Consider the following 24,342-nt stretch of genomic DNA (forward strand, 5'->3'; position numbering starts at 1 on the left):
GCAGAGTCACACCTTCTTCACTGTTGTTGGGACAGAAGTTTTCTTCACTGAGCTGTTATATAAATAAAGCAAACAGATAAAGGGTGCCAAATTATTTTCTTCTTCTTCTTTTTACAAATCTACTTGCAATACAATGTGAATAAATGACAAAATCATTATCCAATATAAATGGAGTTGTCGGCTGTAGATCCATAATGCATCTAAATGATATGCAATGTATCTAACATATTCTAATGCGGTTATGTTTTATCCTTTCTGCAGCATCATAGGAGAGAGCATTCTCTGCTCCCTTCTTTGTATGGATTTAATGAAACAGGGGACACAATGTGAGAACAATCCTGAATGCATTCAACATGCATCAAGTGGGCAGTCAGATGTGCTTTATCACAGATGTTCTTTCTGTTGTCTTTTATATAATTAACACAGAGGAAATATGATTGCTTAAGCATTTTAAAACCTGGGGAAAGGCTGGGATAGGGTGGGAGAGCAACTTGTAAGGTGGTATTTAAAAAATCTCCTAGGTGCTGCAGGACTGGCTGCCTTATTCTTCCCAAGTGGTGTTTAGAGAAAAGTCATGTGAGCTTGGAGGAGAATGTGTGCAAGGACTGCCGGCATATACTGAGCTGTGTAGTGGGAGACAGAGTGTGAGTGAGAGACTGCTTGTACAAAGGTAAAGTGCAGGCTGCAGTTACAGCTTCTGCAGTCTTGGAGCTAATACTTGTGATCTGTCTTGGCATCCTTCATTCCCAGGGCGTGTGAACCCTCCAGATTCCCAAGATAACAGTCACCGAGAGAGAAAAGGAGAGGATGCTTTTCAAATTCTGAAAATATCTCCTGGGAGATCCCACTGCTTTCAGTGAATTTTACAAAAAGGTAATGTACTTTCTGTTCTGTTTCTCTGGTTTTATTGATGATTTTTATTTTATTGAAATGCATTCTGTACCCTCTACCTGTTTTGAGAAAACTGGCTGTACTTTAAAAGGAAATAGATCCCCTTTTAATTTTACCTAAGAGGAAAGAATCCCTTGTCTGGATATGCAAAAAATTACTGATGAAATGAGAGCAAACTGAAATGTATCTCGGGTCCTGAGCCAACGATGCAGTGCACCTCAATCTAAGAGGGGTTAAAACTTATCTGGAAAACTCATCAAGTTTTTGGTGCTACCTAGTATTTTAAAAGTCCAAAGGAGTTTCAAACCCTTCAATGATTTTGAATCTCTTCTCTAACCTAGTATCTGAAGTATGTGGGGTCTATCAAGTTTTCTTTCATTGCTTTCTAGAGGACTAAATGAGTTCAATTCAAAAGCACTTTGGTGCAGTAGGGAACCTGGATTAGTTTATTACTTTGCTAGGTAGTGATGTTCTTGAGTCCAGGTTTTTCTGAACGTCCTCTGCCACTTCATGCTTTCCTTTTCCCAGTACTGTTCTTTCCTTTTATATTAAAAAAAATGTTTAAGAAGGAGTTCAGGACTCTTCCAATGACACCTTTATCATCTTTAGTGATGTCTCTATGAATTGCACTCTTTTAATTTCACTCTTCTCTTTCCAGTGTATTCATCTGCTCCTGTCTCCTCTTCTCTACCTGGGCTGGAGGTGAAACCCTCCATGGAATCCCCAGTGTATATTTTTCGTGAGGAGCCGGGCCCTACCTGCTCCCCAGGACCTTGCCCACTACCTAGCAGCAGTAGCAGCAGCTGGCTTGTGGACTGGGCAGAATATGGCAACAATAGTAGTGGCGCTTATGAGGACTTACAGCAGAATGACACCAACATCTCCCCGGCTATTCCCATAATCATCACTGCAGTCTACTCCATGGTCTTTGTGGTGGGCTTGGTTGGCAACTCTTTGGTCATGTTTGTCATCATAAGGTAAGGATTTTGGTGGGTCTTTTAACTGTCATTGTAGGGGGAAAGCTACTTAACTAAAGGGAACTAAGGGAAAATAGGAAGGGTCATAGCTTAGTGGTAGGTAGAGCATCTACTTTGCATGCAGAAGATCCCAGGTTCAGTTCCCAGCAACTCCAGGTAGGACTGGGGAGACTTCATGCTGGAACCATTGAGAGCAGCTGTCAGTTAGCATACACAATACTGCGCTGGGTGGATCAATGGTCTGCCATGTTATAATGTTTCTTGTAAGGGGAAAAACTCTCGGTTTCTTGATGGTTGTGTCTTGATGGTTGTGTCCCTTGGGCTGCTTGAGTTCTAAGATGCTTCCTTACTGAGGGCTATTTGAGTGCCAGGACCAAACTACAGATGCTGGATTGGTGCTTGCAAATGGCAGGGTGGGTGGGATGGCAGAAACCCCTCATTTATGTGGCATTACTAATTCACGATAGTTTCCCTCACAGTTTACTGTGCTAACCCAACAAAGGGGGAAACTGCTTTGTGGACACAGATGTGACTGTTTTAAGTTTGAGTCAGAGACTGTCTTCATTTGGTTGTAAGAATAAAAGTGAAAACTGAAGCAGAACATGGGCTTGAAAATTAAAAGTCTGAGAGAGTCAGTGCTGGAAAGCACTGTGGAAATATGTGAGCAGAGCTCCCTCCAGGGATAAGACACAGTTAATGTGGTCTATATTATTGCTAACATTATATAATACACATACACTTTAACTGCCAGTAGATCTAGTATTTATAATATTTTCCTTTTTTGTTTTTCAAATGAAACAGTGTCATTATTTATTATTATTATTTAATCTATATAGAAGTTTTGTTACTCTCTCTCCCATCCCCCACCAGATGTCTCAGCAGTATAACATGGGTATAGGAGCTTTGGAAGAAAAGATTCCCCCACCAGGCCTAACAGAGCTCTGTTTTACCCCCACACCCTGCATGTGAGTAGATGTGCAGGCATGGAGGTAAATGTGAGGTCACTGTAGCTCTATCCAAGCGTCCTTTCTCATCCCGTGAAGAAGGGAGAGCAAGGGTGTGCTCGCTACATAGCCTTCCTAATGGTCTGACTCCAAAGGTTGGGTTCTGAACTTCTACAGCAGGGAGGCCCCTCAACAGGCAAGGGCTCTGCCTCCTCTGATGGGAAATATTTGAAGGAGCACACCTGACCGGGGTTTCTGAGTTTCCCACCCAGTCCTCTCTCTAGGTTTGATACAAATTGCTTATGCACCAAGGCATGAGTAGCTTGTGCTGAGTGGAGGGAAGGAGTAGAAGAGAACATGTGTGGTCAATGGTGTCCCATTCACGCTACTGGCCCATGCCTGGTGAGGGGATAGGTATTCTGTTGAGCTTGTGGGAATCATTCATATATGAACACTGCACTCAGAGGATGGGGTTGTGGAGAGTGGGGAAGTACACACACAGACTCTCTCTCTCTTGTGTGTGTATGAGAGAGAGATGCAACTGATTTCAATACTCTGAGTATGAATAGCATGAACTATCATATAAGTGCACATAAAATTACAGATCTTTTTTTTACAGGATACTTGATGGATTTTTTTGGTGGTGGGGGGGATAGATACACTACAGGTAATCTTGGATCAATTTTCTTGACTGCTCTTTTTTTCCTTTCAAACATCTGCTGTGAACCTTGATTGTGATTGAAGCTTTGATGCTGTAGAAGTGGGATTAATCTTGCAACACATGCCATTTCCCTGATCGAAAATGCCCTCCCCCAAAGCTAATGGTAGCTGTAATATGAAAAGAAAAATGCAGGCAGCATGCAATTAACTGAATTGCCCCAGTCCCCCCCAGCAGAGCTAATAGGAGCTACAGGATGGGGAAAATTGAGATGGCGACAATGATGTTGGGAGTGGAATATCTTAAATATCTTTTCTCCCAGCACTGCTTCTCAAATCAAAACTAGAGTTTTCAATAGCTTTCTTAAATTTACCATCCAGAGAGAGTTGGTAGCAGATCTCCCAGTCATTTATCTTTGGGCCATCTGCTTTTTCACTATATTTTTTTATAAAATATTTAACCAGTTTTGGAAGCCATCAGTTTTCTGTACTAAATTTCTGGTATGATTCACACTGTGATCAAAATCTTTGGCAGCATCCTTTCCAGCTGCTCAAATCCCACAGTTTGGAATGTTTGGTGCTAAATCATGTTGGTTTTTTTTTGGGGGGGGGGGGGCTGATCAGTGCTCAGCAAGCCAGACAGGTAAAAAGGGGATGGAGAAAACAAAGCAAAAAATACAAACAGTGAACAATATTGAATAATAAAATTAAGCAGACACCTGCACAACATTAACAATTCATTGCAGTCCTCCAGAGGAAGTGCTTCTAAATCAGCACAATAAATGGATGTTTTAGTGGGAAAATGTGTATTTCACAAATTTTATGTGAGGGGAAACACTGCATCTTATAAACTTCTAAATTATACAAACAATTTCTAATGTGTTTTAAATGAGGAGTGTGAGATAGAGAAGCTTTCTTTGTGCCTGTGTGGAAGGGGGCATGATATACTGAGTTTCTCTGTATTCATATGGGAGCGGGTGTCTCTATGAAAAGGTATACATTTCTGTTTGTTTGCGGAAAGAATGATTGTGTGCAACAGAAAAATGATTTTCCAGGTGCCTAATTACTTTGACTGGCTACAACTCTATATGCACTGACATGGGAACAGATCCTACTGAGCGCAATGGGGCTTGCTTCTCCGGAGTAACTTGTGTAGGATCTCACTGCTAATTACTGAAGTCCTTGAAATGGTTCTTAGCATGATGGCCAAGTTAGTTCACTTCCTTCAGTGTTTCTTTCCTTTCCTTTTTCTTTCTTTGAATGGGTTTTGTGTCATGTCTTTACTAATGGCTTTTCAGAGTTCCCCATCTGAAAAATGGGCAAATGCTTTCTGAAAATTCTTCTAAACATATGATATCTTAATAATATGCTGCAGATATATGTGTTAGGCATGCACCTTGACATGTAGCCCGGATTTACCTCATTGAGTCCTTGTTTTGTGCTTGTGATGCAGTCAGGGTTAAGAGTGTGTACCGTAATCTCTGTCAGCCTAGTATAATGTCAGGAGACTTGTGAGCACCTAGAGTAACAACTGTACACCGTAGGTGAACATGCAGTTTCTGTGGGCTCAGCTCCTTTTCTCTAGGTTCCTGAGTCTCGTTCCTAATTGGATTCTATTTCTTGAGCATTTCCTCTTTTCTAATCAGCTGTCTCTTCATGTCACTTCCCTCCTCCTGTCCTAAATTTCGAGAGTTTGTATATAGGTCTTACTGTACCATTTTTGGTAACTGAACCCAACTGGATCTCTGCAGGGCTAGAGACTCAATTTCTATAGGAAACAAGACTGGGTTTAAAATAAAATGGCACTTTTCTAATGCCTTTTCTAACTTTAGAAATCAAATGCATTTTCTGACTCTGGAAATCATACGTGCAAGAAAAGCCTTTGTTATTTTAACATATTTTTGTCACGGTAGGATGTTCACTGGAAATGTTGCAGGCCTTTTTTTTGTAAGGAGAGGGAATAGGCACTAATTTCATCATCTAATGGAAAAAGAACTTCAGCCTTTTGGATTTGCCACTGTGATGCCATTGTCAACTAGTAATGGCTCCCATAAGAATGATGTGACTCCAGCAGTAATTCTGGAGTCACTCCCTCAATGTACTGATGCCCATTGCCCCAGGATGCAAGTTAAATGGAAGAGCAGATGACTGTCATCAGACTCCAAATTAGCCACTTTCCCTAATTATCTAACAAGCCTCCAGTGATTTGAATAATTTTCTGCGTTAAAAAATGGTCTTTACAAGAAACATTTTTGAAGATATCTTGCAGTATGGATACAATCCCAATGAGAGGGGAGGAAAAATATACTTCTGTTTCTCTGCCGCTTCTGCCTAAATTTCTGCTGGAAAAATATCAATACAGGGTTCCACACTCATAATCACCAGTGGAGTTTGCATGGGATTGGGCTATTAGAATGCCCATTTCATCTAGAAGAATGTATTAAACATACAGGGAAAATACACTTCTACCGCACTGTGTGTGTAGTAGTGTTAAACAACCATTAAATAAACTAACCAGGATTAAGAGATCTTCCATATGATTCCTTATTGCAGGTGTCCTCCAGAAGTTTTAGACTACAACTCCCAGCATCCTTGACCTCTGGCCATGTTGTGTGGGGCTGAGCAGAATTTTAGTTCAAAACATCAGGAGGGCACTGCTTGGTTATCCATGCCTTGTGGTATAACAATCTGCACAGGGTGCTATTCATAGTTCTAACTTTTTATTAACTCAAATAAGTGATATAACCCTGCCTATTAACATTTACATATGAATATGTAGAAGAGCTATGTTTTTCAAACAGAAGCACTAATACAAAGTATGTCTGAAATGATACACAACAAAACAGGCAACACCTGGATTGGTCTAATCCAGCCTGTCTGGTCAACTCCATATAGTCTAATTCATATGTTCTAGTGCATATAAAAGGTCATATGGAATGCCTCGGCACTTTTTAAAAAGAAGTTTATATCCCATCTTTCTACATCACTAGTAGCACTAAGGCAGCTAACAAAAACATTTTTTAATAAAAAACAACAACCTTAAAATAATAAAACAATTCAATGCAAGGAAGTTCTGCAGATACATATTTCTGCTCTATTTCAAGGAACAGAAAAACTAGGCAGATAGTCCTCAGTGTATGGGAGCTTGTCCACACTCACTTGTCCCTTGCCTAGAAAGCATGGATCGGAGTGGGTTGTCCACTTCTCTTGCTCTTTCTATGCATGCATCCAAGAGATTTTGCCCTTGCCACACCACTTTCCCTGGGGAGACCCACTCTTTGGCAATAAATCAGAGCAAATGTCAATATGGAGAAAATATGAATTGCTGTTTGGTCTAGTTGAATACTAAAGAGCTCTTTCCCCTAGGAGAAAGCAGTGGGACAAGAGGGAGTGTGGAAAGGCTGAATGTAAGGTTAAAAGCCTGTCACAACAGTTTTAAGATGATGTCAGGATTCTTGAGGAACCATGACTGCCAGACGGGTATAAAAGTGGTTTAATGGTATGGCATGGATGTAGGCTATTACATCCTCACATACATCTGCTGTCAAACAAAGGTCCCTCATCCCCATTCTATCTATGTTTAGGGCACAAACCTGCTAAATGTATGCAGTTTGTGAGCTGGAACCCAGCATGATTCATGGGGAGAGCTTATGTGTGTTCACCAGGGTTCCTCCACACAGACATTCCTTCTTCTGTCCATGTGATGTTAACTGCATAGAGGCTAATGACTAAAGGAGTCTATAGCAGTTGGGACACCTAATTTTGGGTGCTTAGTTGGGTGACTTGGCTCTGGACAGTGGGACAGATGCACCACCCCTGCTCCCATTCTCTCTAGGGTCCCTATCTTTGGGATTCATACCCAAGCCCTACTTAGTGGACAGCAGGGGACATACTATCTCACATTACTGGGCTTTCCTATGTGTAGATAGCAGCAGAACTCTGGCTGCCACTGGCCCCTCTCTCCTAAAAAGTCTCCTAAATAACATCTAGGAAATGAAATACCTGACAAGACATCATCATATCCAACATTTACCATCACTCTCCAGCCAACAGGAGTTAAAGTGAAGCATGGGTGGGGAACATGCTGTTGTCCCATCATGTGTTTCTCTAGTTAGTTGTTCCCAGGAAACATAAGATAACGGCTGCCAGCTTTCCTCCTCATAAACATCTAGTTAGGTCCTCAGAAGAGACCATTCAAAGATCAATATTCTTTCTGGAGTTCTCATTAAGAAAGAAGTTTCTTGTACCTGAGATTAAAGAGTACAGTCAATATCCATTTTTCCCCCCTTGCTGCATCTTTGAGCCTTAATTTGGCAATGCAAGAATTAGAGATCACTTATTAAGTCAATACTTATCCATAGCGCTTTGTGTTGGATTAGATGGGGGGGGGGCTGGTGTTAATGAAAAAAAAAACCATAACCTATCGCATTGGCTCCTATTGCCTGAAGCAACCAAACAGAAGAAGAAAAGGCATGACTGGAATGTAAAAGTACCTTTCTTTTGAGCTGTTGTATTGTGAGTAGGGATGGGACAATAGGTCAATTTTGGTTCCTCATTTGTCCAGTCTTAAGGTCAGTTCCCCACATTTCCACATCAGATTGCAATTTTTTTTAAAGGTTCTCATGAAAATTTATCAGCATTTTCCTGCACAGACGCACACACACAGTTTCCCAAAATATACACGTTTGTAAAGAAATTTCCCTAATATAAGGCATATGGTATGTTATTTTCACCAACACATGCATTTATATGCACACTCCTTTGAGTTTTGTACACATTTGTTCACTTGAGAACTTTCATTGCAAAATTTGAATGGGTGAGACTTGGGAAATCTGTGTTTTGGTTTGCATATTGTTTTGGAAAGTGAGAATTAAGTAAGGATGCTCTTAAATGTGAACTGAATCAAATTTCTGTCCCATCCCTCCCTGTGACAAAAAATAAATAAATGAGATGCTGCATTCAGTAATTTGTCTGTCATCAAAAGCTCCTAAGAAAGCTTTGTGGTGGTATAGATGGGAGATCACCTCTGGATTAGAAACTGGTTTAAAACAGGTAATAAACTTTTCCTTCTTGTCATTGGTAGCAGCAGGTGACATGATTGGACAGTGCTGCTCAACTGACCTCCAGCTAGTTATGTCATTTCTGCTTACTGGGAAGTAGAGTAGTAGTAGTGAGGCAGTGGTGAGGTTGGCACAGTGCAAACATACTTACACAGTTAATCCAGTGTTCTTCCTGGTGAGTTTGCACTATGCCAACCTTGCCTCCCCTCCCCCCTCTATTGCCCAGTAAGCAGCAGTGGTGCAGCTGGCTGAAGGTCAGGTAGGTGCTGCAGCCACAGCATCTACTACTGGTCATAAGCTTCAGTCGCAAGTGAATGAAATCCTTTAATTTTCCAGTTTGCAAGTCCTTTGGGTTTCTTGGGCAAATGCTTGGCTGCCTCTTTTAAAGATGTTCTTTTATGAACAGTCATTTAGTAGTATGTTTTCCAGATGTTGACTTAAAGGCTAATTTGAGTGAGCAATTGCAGTCCTTAAACATTAGTGTTAATCATAGCAACATTTAATATATACAGTAGTTTTAATCAAGGCAAACAGCTGCAATTTGCAACCCTGATTATCTGTGAAAACTGCATATATATGACTGCAGATTTTGTGCAGATTGTTGTTGCCAGCTACTGCATGATACCATCTGCAGACTAGCAATACAATTTTTAAGAATACAGCTGCAAAGAGATCATAGAAGCCTAATGGAAATCAATGGGGGAAGTAAGTTGTGACTTATTCAAGTATTGCTACTTTAACAAAATTCAAATGTAGCCATTTTTCATAGAGGTGGTGACAGTGTAATTACACATGTTTCAACTAGTACAAGTGGAATGAAAGAGTTTAACACTGAAATGCTATTCTAAATTATGCTTACCAAATGACACAGGATAGACTTGCAACTAAATCCTCGACCCAACTATGACTTCAAATAACAGTAGTGTAGTAAAGTTACAACAGCGTAGCAATTTTGTTACACCATCACAACCTTAAGTCAGTGTTTCTGCTATGTTAATGTATAACTAGTAACTACATTTTTGTGTATGTGTGTGTGTCCCTATGTAAACATGTCCGTGCCTCAGGGCCCAAAATATTTTGAACTCTGTGGATAAATTGTATGGAATTGTATGGAAGATCAAAAGCAGGAGTGTGGGGACTCTTTGCAGCCAGCAGACAAATTCCTGGGCTCTCCCCTCTCCCCCACTGATGGGCAACTTTGATTGGTGGACAGGGCTGGCCAGGTGCCATTCACTTTATGTCACCATGATGTTAGGAGAACCATTTCTCCTTTGTAGCACGGCTTGAGTTCAAGCTGTGCTGCAATGTAAGAGCCAAGTGGGGCTTTGAAGTTACTGCAAATTCACCAGTGGAGGCAATCTGTAAACTGGGTTGGTACTGAAGTCATAACGTCTGAATTGGTCAAAAATTCATTTTTGTTCTAGAGTCTTAGAAGGGACATGGTTATGAGGGCATGGCTTGAGGATTGTCCTGAAGAGTGCCTGAATTTCATAATTCACCACTTCACCAGTACTAGGAAAAGCCCTACATATGTATACATTCACAGTGATTATCATGCTACTGTTTGCATGTGTGACGTTTTGTAATATAACCAGCTGGCAATATTCAGCTATTCAGTCCATTAAGTATTTTGTCTTACGGCAGTACAGTAGTGCTGAATGTTGCTAAAGGCTGACAGATCGATGGCAACCACTCACTTGGCAAGAAACACAACTAAGGTTCCTGAAAAGAATGGAAACACTAGGGGGCGTTACTTGTCATCCACTGAAAAAAATATATCCTCATTTAGCTGTTGTTGGATCTTATTTCATAAAAATAAATCTAGCAACTTTATGATGGCTTGACTAATTTACATAATCTAATTAAAATTGCTCATGAATTTAGTTCTGCTGCTGGCAAGTAAAACTTAATTGCTAACACAGCATTGCAGCAATAAATCAGTTAAAGGGTGAAATAAAATATATAGACTACAAGCCTTGGCAAATGCTACTATTTCTGTCTGAAAACAGTAGCCTACTGAAAACTGCTCCAAGTTTTCTTTTTTCTTTTTTAAAAAAGGAAAAACGTAAAAAGTGGGCTTGCAGAAGATGTGAAATGTCGCCTGAAAAATCCAAATAAATCTGTCTTTGCCCTCCTGCAATTGCTCCCACAACTGCTATTTTCTTCCCTTGAATTTTTCTCCAGTACTATTTTATTCTCTCTTGCTGCATGATACTTACACCCAAAGGAGAAATTAGCATAAAGCCAACAATCAATACAGCAATTTACACATTGGAAGAAACACACACAGAAGAATGCAAAACTGTAATTAAGCAATACAGCATCCTTGCTTTTCTTAGAAGGGTTCATTCTCCACCCACTCTCAGATTCTAACTAAACAATTGACTTAATGCCTTTGTCTCAAGGCTAAAATATGGCAATGTAGGCACTCAGATATGACTATATAGCATCATCTCTGAGGGAAAATAAAGAAGCACTGTCCTTATTCAGGGGGGTATGTAAGAAAGGGAAAACAGGAACATGTATTTCTTATGCAGTGCTGAACCAAACAATGAAACTGCTTCTGGGAACATTGCCCAGTTGCATTGGAAATGCAGTACTCTGTTTCCTTCTCATAGATCAGTGATGGGAAAACTGTGGCCCACTAGATGTTGTTGGACTCTAGCTCCTATCAACCCCAGCTAGCATGGCCATTGGGTTACAATGGGAACAGGGCCACACCTACCATTAGGTAAAATGAGGCAGTTGCCTCAGGCAACAGATGCTTGGTGGGTTGGGGATGGGGATGAATAATCAGAAGATAGAACTGTGTGCGTGCCTGGAGTCTCCGTCTTTGGAGGTCTTTAAGCAGAGGCTTGACAACCATATGTCAGGAGTGCTCTGATGGTGTTTCCTGCTTGGCAGGGGGTTGGACTCGATGGCCCTTGTGGTCTCTTCCAACTCTATGATTCTATGATTCATACACTATCTTGCTTTCTTCCATTGTGGTAAAGTACCCCATAAGTGTTTGTTATTTATTTATTTATTTATTTATTTATTTATTTATTTATAAATGTTTTAATTGAAAAGTTTCTGAACATACAAATAACAAATATCAAAACAAAACAGAATCACAGTACATTGGCTGCAATAGTATTCATTATGAAATCCAGTATATTAACTTATAGTCTTCCTATAGGTTGCCATGGGTTGATGGAGGAATCATAGGATCTTTTGCCCAATGTGGGGCTTGAACCCATGACCTTGAGATTAAGAGTCTCATGCTCTACCAGCTGAGCTATATAAGTAAACTGTTAACATATGAAACAAAACAAAACAAAGCGTTATATATTTTTAACCTTCATAGCCTTCAGTTTTCCTGTTAACTTTTCAGCTAAAGCAATTTGCCAAATGGTTGTGCATCACTTGGATACTGTTAATCCTAGAGTGGTTTTTCAGTTTCTCAGTGACAAGCCACCACCATTGAAAATGTAACTAAGTCCTTGTAAGGGAATTCCAGCAGTTTAATTATAAAACATGGGCAACAAAGTTAGCCGAGAAGTACATTGCTTACATCCCACTATTTTACTGACACCACTAGTGTTCAACTGCCAATCCAGCTTGCTTTTGTAGATGGAATTGTGGTATCCGAAGTTGCAATTTTGTCCTTACGCCTCAAGCAGCAAAATGTCTTGGCCTAGCCCAGAGTGAAGTCCAACATCTGGAGAACCAAAGGTTCTAATCCTAATAGGGAAACATTTTCACCCCTGTTAGTGCACCATCATCACATACACAAAAGTAACTTAAAGGGGGGGGGAGTACTTTGGGTGTCTGGGAAACCTTCAGTGAAAAGTGCCCCCCCATTTAAATTTACCTCAAAGTTAAATGTTTCTTTCAGGGCATTCTCAAAACTAAACTGACTTATGGCATGACATAATGAAAATTCTTCTTGTTTTGCAGGTACACAAAGATGAAGACAGCAACCAATATCTACATTTTTAATCTGGCCCTAGCAGATGCCCTAGTAACCACCACAATGCCTTTCCAAAGTACTGAGTACTTAATGAACTCATGGCCATTTGGGGATGTGCTGTGTAAAATAGTCATTTCCATTGACTACTATAACATGTTTACCAGCATATTCACGCTGACCATGATGAGTGTTGATCGATACATTGCCGTGTGTCACCCGGTGAAGGCTCTAGACTTCCGTACTCCCCTGAAGGCAAAGATCATCAACATATGTATCTGGCTCTTATCTTCATCAGTTGGCATATCAGCCATCGTCCTCGGAGGTACCAAAGTCAGGGAAGGTGAGTGTGGGCTCTGTTCTTTGCCGGTGATTTGTTCCTGCTCAGTAATAAACTTTTTTTAAAAAGCATAGAGACGACTAACACAATTAACTTTTGAATACCAGCTGCTTTTATGCACTTGGCTTGTTCTTAATAGAATCCTCAAAACTGCTCCTTTTTCAAAAGATGGATTTCTAGTGATCATGGTTGTAACTGCAAAATAATCCAGCCTCCAATACTTGAAAGCCAGTGTAGCTCAGTGCCTAAGTGATGCTGATTGTAGGGACAAAGGAAGATGCTTTGTCCCATTAGTCCATCTAGCTCCTTATTGACTGAAATGATGGAGTGCTGCAGCCAGTCATTGTAGACTCTGCACTGACTGGCAGTGACTTTCCAGCATTTCAGACAAAGGACATTCCCAGTCCCACCTGGAAATGCTGAGGATTGGAACTGGGGCTCTCTGTAAGCAAAGCATATGCTCTGTTATGGCCCTTTCCCATTAGGAATTCACTGCTTTAAAACTTGCCTTCACCATAAACTCAGTAGATGGACTTTGACAAGTTTCACTTACAGTATTAGGAAAATCTCAGCTCCTACCCCTTTAACAATATGAGAATAATACTACAATTGGTATTAATGATTGCTGAGATCACACACACACACACATCTATGCAGTGTTTTTACAAAACTGTACTACATAAATGCAAAATATTATTCATAGTTGTTACTTTCCTGTGTGAAAGAAAAAATAGCCCACCCTGATTCATATTCGAAATTGTAACATACGTAGCAGTCTGGCAACCACGCATTCTCACAGAAACGTCATCCATATGAATCAATTGCATGCAACAGAAATCTGCAAACTGGTTGAACCCCTCAAGCTGATGGTATATCTTTCATGGGCCCTGCAGTGATGAACGAGCTGAATGAGACCGGATACTGAAAAGGATCCAAATGCATTGGCTCACATCTGTTAAATTATGTAGCTGGAACTTTGTGTGTGAAAAGCACAGCCACGATTGAGCCTTGTTAATATGCAGTGAATAATTATGCGATACCCATTAGATTATAATTCAGAAGCACTTAGAATGAAAAGTACATGATATTATGCTACGAAATATAATCACTATTAACCCATTGGTACTCTTATCAGGTGAGTCACTCTGCAGTGGTTGCCTGAAGTCAGTCAAACTACGTTGACATGTTTGGTTTCAGGATTTGATGTTTTTTAGCCCATGTGTTCATTCATTGTAACACCTAACCATTGCACCTATCCTTCTAAAAAACTGCATGCTACTTACCTTGGGTGCTTTTGTAACCTATGCTATGTTCATACAGTCCCCAAAAGTGCAGGGGGAAAGTGAATTGATCCTCCCCAGATTTAAAAAAAATCCCCTTACACAGTGCCACTGGCAGGGTTCATCCAATCAGAAGGGGTTACTATGCCAGAAAGTGTGATCCCACTGTCCCTCCCTAAGGAGATCAGAGAAGAGTACACTAAAAACAGTAAAACAATATAAACAAGCAGCAGCAAACAAGAAGACTCATAGTTTCTAATCTCAACAAATTCTGCAAAAAACAACAACCCACTATTGGTTCAATTCCCCATGTTCATGGTAGACTGTGGGAGGACAGAGGAAGCCCTGAATTTCTGAAGCAGGCCTCCACTTTGGACCTGAGTCTAAGCAGGTCTGGCCCAAAGTGGTCTGAGGAAAAGCAATCCACTTTCCAAAGGCCCAAAGAGGGATCCAAACTAAGGTCACATACACACTATACAATTAAGGCACACACTCCTAAAAAAATCCTGGGAACTGTAATTTGTTAAAGGAGTTGAGAATTGTAGCTCTCTGGGTGGTAAACTATGGTTTCCAGGATTCTTTTTTTTGGGGGGGGGGGGAGGAAAGGGGTGCTTTAAATGCATGGTGTGTGCACAGCCTGAGCCTTGTCCTCCGTGTACACTTTACACTGTGTGATTTATACTAGATCCAAGGTGCAGAACTTTTCTTAGCCCAGTGGCCATGTTCCCTTATAGCTAAGCTTTCAGGAGCTGCAGGCTGACTGTGGTGAGCATGGTCAGAGGCAAAAGTGGGTGGATAAAAGGATGTGACTTTTACTTTTGCACAGTAGGCTACATTCCGGCCAATACAAAAGCCTGAGATTTCTACACCCACACCCATCTCTTTATTCAGGTAAGCAAGAGACACTGTCCCACTTCACAGATACATTCCAGACAGTCAAGAGCACTCATGGAACAGGGGCAGTGAGGGTTGTGGCTTGTTTCTGAGATAGACACACTCTCTCTCTCCCTACCCCCACCCCCCTCTCTCACACACAGGGCCAACTACTCCATGTATAATTTTTCAACAGCTTCCATGCTTTCCATGTTTTTCTTGTCAATTTAATATTAGGAATGCAAAAAGCACAATTTGTTGTGGAGGAGCAAAGCCTGTTAAGACCATCAGTTCAGTCGAGTGGGTTGAGGCATGATATTACTCTATAGAATATTTGTTCTTCGGCATCATGAATTTCTCATCTCTGTAAATCATGCATTCCCACTCTCAGCTGTTCTTCCTCATTACTTACAGAACAACCCTTCTAAAAGCTACATCTCTTTCTAACCACCATAATTGAAAGAGCTCCAGTTCATTAGAGAGATACAGAATCGCCTTCAGGTAGAGAAAATAAACTCTCTGTTTGAAATACATTCGTAAGGGCACATGAAAGTTCACCCTCTCAGATCAGCACTAACATCACAAAGCAAAGTTGAGCAAACTACAGAATGCACAGAGGATAAGGGACTGCAGTTAGAAAGTGAAGACCCAGTTAGGAACACCTGACCCTAAGAGTGCAAAGTGGAAAGTCTTGAAATCACATTAGTAGTAACAACAACAACAACAACAACAACAACAACAACAACAACAAACAACTTTATTACAGTATTTATATGTCACCCATCTGACTGGGTTGCACCAGTCACCCTGGGCAGCTCCCCACAAAATATTAAAAACAGATTAAAATAGCAGCCATTAAAAACTTCCTTGAATAGGGCTGCCTTCTAAAAGACATCTGGTCTTCAAAAAGTCAAATGTTTGACATCTGATGTGAGGGTGTTCCACAGGGTGGGCACCACTACTGAAAAGGCCCTCTGCCTGGTTCCCTGCAACCTCACTTCTCTCAGTGAGGGAACTGCCAGAAGGTCTTCAGTGCTGGATCTCAGTGTCCGGGTTGAATGATGGGGGTGGAGATGCTCCTTCAGTTTTTTTAACATTATTTTGGAATTCTCATGAAAAAACAACCCACTGTTAAACTATTTTGGAATTCTCAAAAAAACAAAAAACAAACCCACTGTTAAACTGTTAGTTTAATCTGTCCCTGTGTTTCCTTCTTACTGGCCTTTTCATTTACAGACACAGGCAGTACTGAGTGCTCTTTGCAGTTCCCAGATGAAGATTATGCCTGGTGGGACACCTTTATGAAAATCTGTGTCTTTGTCTTTGCCTTTGTTATCCCGGTGCTAATCATAGTCATCTGCTATACTCTGATGATTCTGCGCTTGAAGAGTGTGCGGCTCCTTTCTGGATCTCGAGAGAAAGACCGAAACCTCCGTCGCATCACTCGACTTGTTCTTGTCGTGGTTGCAGTTTTCATTATCTGCTGGACCCCAATCCACATTTTTGTCTTGGTCGAGGCCCTTGGGGACGTGTCACACAGCACTGCAGCCATTTCCAGCTATTATTTCTGCATAGCTTTGGGCTACACCAATAGCAGTCTAAATCCCATCCTGTATGCTTTCCTGGACGAAAACTTCAAACGGTGTTTCAAAGATTTCTGCTTTCCTTTTAAGATGAAGACAGACAGACAAAGCACCAGCAGAGTCAGAAACACCGTTCAAGATCCTGCTTATTCCAGGGAGGCTGATGGTACAAACAAGCCAGTATGACTAGTCGTGGAAATGTCATCTTACTGTCCTCCTGGAAGAGAGGAATCCAATGATCTTGGACTAACTCAAATAACCACCGCAGTGTGAAATGGACAATAATAGACCTATCTGATATTGTGTAAGCTTTCTCATAGTCTGAACGGGCAATTGCTGATAATGAGGGTTTCATCAGCCATGTTTACTGATGATTAGTTTTTGGATCATATTAAGAACAGATATTTGTACATAGCACAATATCCATTCTTGACAAAAGACAGTAAACTTCTTCACAATGCTGATCTCTTTATAGGAAGGGAAGGATGATATTTTCCGCTTATGACTCCTTGATGCTCTTACTTAGGATCCATATGGATGCTAGCATGTGGTTTTCATAGATTGCTGTAAAAAAATAAGGGGGGGAGTAAGAATCTTTACCGTGCAAAGATCTTGTGCAAAAATCTTGTTTTACTGTACTGTGTTACAATGATCAGTCTCAATTCTAAGCCAACATTTCCTTATATTCTTTCAGTGAGAAGCATTTTCTGATAAGTGTGTGAACCATGTAGGAAATTAAGGAATCCAGCATTCTACTGCAAACATCTGGGAGCTTCTTTGGGTTAATTTACACAATCGTGTTTTATGTTAGGAGTGAGAAACCTATGATTCTCCAGATCCAACTCATACAATCCTTGACTATTGGCCAGGCTGGCTGGGGATTGATGGGAGCTGGTCCAACAACATCTGGGGGGGGGACTACATGTCCCCCACCTCTGCTTTATATGATGATTACATTTGTGCTTGATAACTTCCAGCACTTCAACTATATGTAATTTATAGTTTTTAATCCTGAGGGGAAACTATAGGATGAGCTTGTCATATAATTACTGCAAATGGAAGACTGTGTAAATTTTATTTCTTTATACAACTTATACCCCTATCTTCTAAGAAACCCAAAGTGTTAACAAGGAGGAGCCATAGCTTGGAGGTGGTGCACAAGCTTTGCAAATAGAAGACCTGCAGTTTAATCCCTGGTATCTCTAGTTAAAAGGACCAGGCTGCAGGCAGCAGGTGGTTTTAAGGATTCCCTGCTGGAGTTTCTGGAAAGCTGGTGCCAGGCAGAGTGGACAGCATTGCACTAAATACATAAATAGGCTGACCTGGTATTTCAGGCACTTACTTTAATAATTGTACCATCAAGGTAATTAGCTTGATGTAATTAATTAATTAATTAATTACATCAAGCTAATTACCTTGATGGTACAATTATTAAAGTAAGTGCCTTACTTAGGCTGTAAATAAATCAGTCCATGATACTACTAAAGTCTGCCAAAATAAAGGTGTTTAAAAACAAATAAATAAATAAATAAATAAATCACCACCACCACCATTATTTCAAAGATGGTAATATTGGGTTCTGGTGGCCTTTTGGGAGTTCCAGAACTGAAGCATTGTGCCCAAACATGAATGTGTAAATTAGAGGTTGCCAACATGGCACCCATAGACACCCATACCGTCACACAGAAGCCTTCCCTGGTGTCCACAGAGTACCCAGCCTTCCCCACAGTGAAACTAAGCTTGAAAGCAGCATTCTGTTGTAGCCAACTGAATAGGTTGTGTGCTTTTTGTGGCGTGTGTGGTACCCACAACAGTGTGCCTGGTTCACAAACATGCCCATAGCCCCTCAAAGTTTGGTGTCCTCTGGTGTGAATCATATGTTTAAAAAGTAAGACACCGGCTTCATCTTAGCATACAATGAGCTGTCATGCCTGCTCACTTTGCTCATCAACTCCTCCCCTCACAGCTTGGCCAAACCATTTGCCTTCTTACCTCACAGATTGCCCAAACTGTGCACCCCCTCCCCTTACAGATCACCCAAACAACAGCCCAGGTGAGCTTTAGAGGAACAGGCAGGACAGTCTGCTGCTGCTTCATCCCATGGCCTTTGACAGTGCTGAGGCAGCATCACTGTGAGGTACACAATGGCAGCAGGGCCAGACAGTTGCTGGGGAGCTGACCCAACCTGTTCTGCCTGTCCTTCTGTAGCTCACATGGGCTCTGCTCCACCTACTTGCTTGTTTGCTGCACCTGCCTGCTTGCCTGCCTGCCTGGGCCACCCACCTGCTGTTTTGTCATCATGCTGCAGTTCATGTGGCCACCTGTTGATGGCCACATGAACTGCAGTGTGATGATATTCTTACAATTTTATTATATACAGTATTCAGTTTTATGGTGTCCTTCAGCTACAGGCTCTGAAACCAGAGGACTCCTGGGTATGGATTACAGGAACCAATGAGACTGCTTCTCATTGCAATACAATCTAATGAATTTAAAGTCACCTTCTCCACTCTGCCCTGCTGGCTACAGCTAATGAGGGTTATAGTCCAAAACAGGAAGGTATCAGGTTGGAGAAGGCTGCTCTAGGAGCCTTCCCAGTGTCATTGTCATCCCACCCCACTTGTTCTATTTCGCCATTAAATTTCTAAATTGACATGCAACAAAGCCACAAAAAATGTTTCAACCAAAATATAATGTATAAATGTGTATAATTTATTCTAGCTAGGCTTTTTGCCAGTAACATAATTGTGGACTGTTTGCATATGTCTGTCTGCAATGCAAGCTTTCTTGATCTGCAAGATCACTGCATGGTCCCTGACTCTTGTATTTGTGTCTGTCTACCACAAAAAGTGCTTCAGTGTGGTTTTCTTTTACTTTCTTTTTTTTTTAAATTACAAATATAGTAACATATATATTCTGCATCATGATGATTAGTCCTTTTTTTGTTCAAAACCCCCCAAATATATCTGCCTACTGATTGTGAGAGTGACACAGTATGCTTTTCACTAATATGGAATTCTTGAGAAAGACTATCAATCATCTAGAGCAAAATCTAGTAAAAATAACTTCTTGCATAAAGGTTTGATGACAGAGGCACATTTAATTTTTGTTTAAGCATTTACCATCCAAAAATTTTCACTTTTCCTAAATTAAGTTCTTAGATTATGGGAGAAATTGCATAAAATTTAAACACTATAAATCATGATCAAATAACAAGTTACACATATTGCATAGCATGCAGCTATGCCTCTTCTCTTTCTTAAACTAATTACTGTCACGGATATCAGGGGTAGGTGAGTAATGAGGGATTATTGGAGTGTGTGGGAAGGGGAGGTTTCTAAGGCCACTTTCACACAAAACATTTAAAGTGCTATGCCATCACTTCAAACAGTAATGGCTTCTCCCAAAGGTTTCTGGGAGCTGTAGGGTGTTAAGGGTGCTGAGATTTGTTAGGAGAGTCCTATTCCCCAGAGCTACAATTTCCAGAATTGTTTAGCAGTCAATCCCTCTTCAGGGAATTGTAATTCTGTGAGGGAATAGGGTCTCCTAATAACTCCTAACAATTCACAACATTGACAACTGTCCTCTGGGGTTTCAAGCCCTGAAGACAACAGGACTTGAAACTGGAGCCTTCTGCATGTGAATCCCCTACTACAGGTATATCACCTCACCATTTAGGATCTGCAGACATGGAGCAAGGTCTATGACATCACAGATACTTCAGAAATGCTGGTTCTCATCCGTTCCCTTCAGAGGTCAACAGCATATTTGACTGTAGAATCCAAAATAATGGATGCCAGAACATTTGGCAGAAATTTGCATGGTGGGGGGTGGGGGGTGGTTTGCTTTTCCATTACAGACCTTTTCTATTATAGACCCGGAGAGTTCTGCCTATTTCTAGTAAAAACATGCCTATGTACTAAGCAAAATGAGAGCTTGCGAAGTCTGACTAAATTAAGGAAGGTTGGGCAACTAAGACTGTAGCTTGCTTTTGAAGGGTTTTTCCAGCTGGATATGCCCTTGTACAAATATCTTTCAGTAGCTTTGTGAGCATTGAATTAGACACACTGCATTCTGGCTAGAAGCATCATCTGCCCCTTTCACAAAGCTTTTACAATGATTACTTTGCTCATTGCCATACCTTAACGTAGGGGTGGCTTACATGTGAGATGTTACTGAAATACAGTTCTTATCATCCCTGACCACTTGCTTTGCTGCCCTCTGGCTGATGGAGTTGTGGTTCAACAACACCTGGAAAGCCACAGGTTCCTTATTCAATATGCTCCACAGAGCTGTACAGATGGAATGGGAATAGAAAGTATGATTTTTATTTTATTTATGATTTTATCCTCATTTTGGGAGGGTATGAGGTGGGTTATGTAAAGAGGAGATGAATGGTCAAAAGATGATCCATCAGATGGAGAGCAAGGGTCTGTGTTTGAAACCATTCACCTCTCCTCCTGCCTGTCTCCATTTGCATCCCACTGCTATATTTATCTATATGGTAGGTGACTGTAATAATAAGTTGTAGCCTGTGACTGTACACGAGCTAGCAAGCTCTAGAGCGGACAAGCACTTTCATTTGAAAAAAACAAAACTCTCAACGCCCACTCTCCCCCATTCATGTGACAATGAAATGGCATAAAGATGCTAGTGATTATCTGTTGTCGTTATTTATAATTCTTTATTACACACGTAATAAAGTATAGGAGCATCCCACATTTTTGTCACCTCACATGGGACACATTGCTTTGTGCTGCTTAGGCTTCATGGTTGCTCAAATCGTAGCATTCAGTTGCAGCCTTCATCTTGTCAATGACAAACAGAAACACAAATATCAGATTGTCTACCCTGCAGGATGGAAGCACATTCCATGAGCATAGAACCATCATTTGCAATGGTCCCAACATCAATAGTAACTTCTATTAGAAAATAATTATGTACCACATTTTTTTATTATCATATTTTTGGGTGGTGAATGCCAATGTGCAAAGTCTGTGTAACTCTTTTACAAGATTTAAACTATTAATTTTATGTGTATTCCAAACTTTTTATTCAGGGTCTTAGGAGGGACTTACACAGCAAAGGGCATTCAGAGACAAAGAGCACAGAACTCTAAGACATCAAACAACACAATATTCTATCTTAATCATGTGTATAGTGGTTTTACATACATGGCATGATGCACATAAATACTGCAAAGCAATGAAAACAGAGTCCTGGGCTCCCAAAGTTCCATCTTTTGGCTTGTCACCACAGAAGTTCTCCCCTGGGCCACCATCAGCAGCAGTTGCTCTTCCTTGAAGCAAGTTCTGCTTAGAGTGACCCAGTGGAGGTGCCTGAAAAACAGAACTTAGGAGAACCCCAAAGTCCTTGAAATCAGTGGACTTAAGAATGCCTCACTCTTGAGTCAGACTCTGGCACTGCATTTCTGTTCAACTGAGTTTAGGATTATTCTTTTTCTTGGCAAAATGCCAGTCTGTTAACAGATTTTATACAGTCAGTGCAGTAGCACTGCATAGGGTGGCTCCTCCTCTCTCACACTCAGGAGAAACCCATGCCACACTCGGCTCCATGCTTGGCCTCCTCCACCCCCTCAACACTGAGGGCCCCCCCCCCGCCAACAGATATTGAGGGGGCTGAAGACACCCCTGAAGACACCTGCTACCTACCGCATCTCCTTGCAAAGGAAATGTTTCAGGGCAGTGATGGCTCCTTCCCCGACTTACGCAAACTAATGACTTGCAAAATGGAACAACTGTGCCACAGCTTTAGCCTAGAGAGAAAAGGCAGAGAAAACAACCCTGTAAATATAAGCAGACTGAAAAATAGAAGGTTGCAAAATGAAGCTACGTGCCTCAGCTGCTCTGGGGGACTAGAAAACCGTATGCTTTGTGAAGAAGCCACTTTTGCATCTGTTATTCATACTAGCAGAAGGGCAATGTGTGTTATCTCACACTAGAGAATAGCATTGCTTTGATGCAATACTAACAACAGATTTTGTTGCTAGACGGGGCTTATAACTAATGAAGATCCACGGTGGCTGAATGGAAGCAGATCCTATAGCAAGCCATGCTAGAGTAAGGGATCATCTACTTAGACTGCAACCCCAATGTCTTGGGGGGGGGGGCAGAACCAAAAGCAGTTTAACTGCCTCATGTAAAGTCCTGCCAGGCTCTCATCTGCAAGGTGAAAATAATTCCAAAACAGTGGTCTTGCACTCTTCTGCTCAGTTTGCTTTCTTTTCTTCTTTAAACCCTTTACTTACCTCACTTTGTTTCCCAGGGGATATTTATTGCAGGTTTTGGGAGGGGTCTGAGGAGGGGAGTGATATTGAGAAGGCTATGGATCTAGCAGTTCCACACCTTCTCCCAGATCCAGTGCATTTTTTCTGGGGGTGCGCAGGGGTACATATACCCCTAAACATTTTGTGAATCTAAGTTTGGCCTCATTGAGGGGCAGTATTTCAATATGAGTAGGAAAGTACCCCTAAACATTTTTTATTTTTTTAAAAAGCATTGCCCAGATTCACACCTTTTTCGGGGTTTACTGACATTAGCACTCTGATTTCAGTAGGGATAGACCCACCAATGTTTTCATGAGTGCTGGAGAGGTGGGATCTGATGTTGAATCTCCCTCTCTGTAAAAGTGAGAGACCTGTTGTATCCTATGGTCCTTGCAATGTCCTCCCAGAGGCCTTGGAGCTGCAATCTTCTTTCTCTTGTTGTTTCTTTTAAAAAAGTATTAAAATTAGGTAGCTTTAGGATTGTAGTGTTTTTCATTTTCTACTGTAAATTGCCTTGGAAGCGAACATTGAAAAGTAGTACATACATTTTGTAAATGGATAATATGGAAAATGAATGGCTGAAAAGCCTGCCGACCCCTCCTCATATTATGAAAAGATATTTACATTTTTGAATGTGCATTTTTGAGTGTGCATTTTTGAATGTTCTGACAGAAGACACTCACCTAAGAAACTTGCTTTTGGTTTCAACTCTAGCTACCCAGGAAGAATTCAAAATTCCATCTTTACCATTCATCATGTGCTTGTCAGGATTCAACCATCTGTATCTGAGAGCTATCAGAACTTCTGGTTCAAAGGAAGGCTCTTGTTTCTGTGACTGTGAATTTGAGCCCCACATTGCCTTCAGAGAAATCACTATTTCTTAGGTTAAACCCCTTTCCCCAAGGCACACTACAGGGACGATAATATTAACTTACTGTGTTTATATTAGATTTCTCCATGTCATTTTTATTTAATCCAAAATGTGCTGATTAGGGCTTTGTCACTGAAATCTTGATAGAATTTAACAGGGTAAAATTCTTAAAGCCATGGCCTCAGGTCTTCCTAAGTAAGGAAGGCCACTCTGAATCACAAGAACACAAGTAGACTAGTATTATTCAAAATTTGTTGGTGGCTCTAAAACCTACAGACCTTGAACTGCTCCCTTTAGATTTACAAAAGCCCTGGCATGCAGCAGCTGTGGAATTGCCATCCCTGGAAGGAATAAAGGAACTATTTATGTGCCATAACCCTTAACCAATGCTGCACATAGAAAACATCAATTGCCATATATTTTCTGGCAGGCTAAGCCCTAGAAAACTTTCAGTTACAGTTCCTTAAGTCTGAGAAAATTAAGGATTTTGAAGGAATTGGAATTGCCACTACTTCTGAATTTCTAGTGATAAATGTAATAATTCTGGTGATAATGCAATCGGACATAGAACAGCCGTTTTCACATGACTTATCTCTAATATGAAAGCATGGACAGGGAGAAATGGAATTGT

At 40.9% G+C, this 24,342-nt stretch overlaps 1 protein-coding gene across 1 annotated transcript; it reads left to right on the forward strand.

The window, feature by feature from the left end:
- Positions 1–495: 495 nt before the first annotated feature.
- OPRK1 (opioid receptor kappa 1) lies at positions 496–17,948 on the forward strand. The gene is made up of 4 exons (XM_028736969.2): positions 496–873; positions 1,550–1,868; positions 12,469–12,821; positions 16,208–17,948. The coding sequence occupies exons 2-4, from the start codon at positions 1,606–1,608 to the stop codon at positions 16,738–16,740; spliced, it is 1,149 nt and encodes a 382-aa protein (XP_028592802.2). The 5' UTR covers positions 496–873; positions 1,550–1,605; the 3' UTR covers positions 16,741–17,948.
- Positions 17,949–24,342: the final 6,394 nt, after the last annotated feature.

Source organism: Podarcis muralis, chromosome 8 (assembly GCF_964188315.1).
Source record: "Podarcis muralis chromosome 8, rPodMur119.hap1.1, whole genome shotgun sequence".
In the NCBI taxonomy this organism is placed as follows: Eukaryota; Metazoa; Chordata; class Lepidosauria; order Squamata; family Lacertidae; genus Podarcis; species Podarcis muralis.

Bases quoted from the DNA above. Each gene is read 5' to 3' on its own strand.
- OPRK1 (XM_028736969.2), top strand. From the start codon at position 1,606: ATGGAATCCCCAGTGTATATTTTTCGTGAGGAGCCGGGCCCTACCTGC. The intron at 1,869-12,468 runs GTAAGGATTTTG...CTTGTTTTGCAG, and splicing joins GTCATGTTTGTCATCATAAG to GTACACAAAGATGAAGACAG. The intron at 12,822-16,207 runs GTGAGTGTGGGC...TTTCATTTACAG, and splicing joins AGGTACCAAAGTCAGGGAAG to ACACAGGCAGTACTGAGTGC.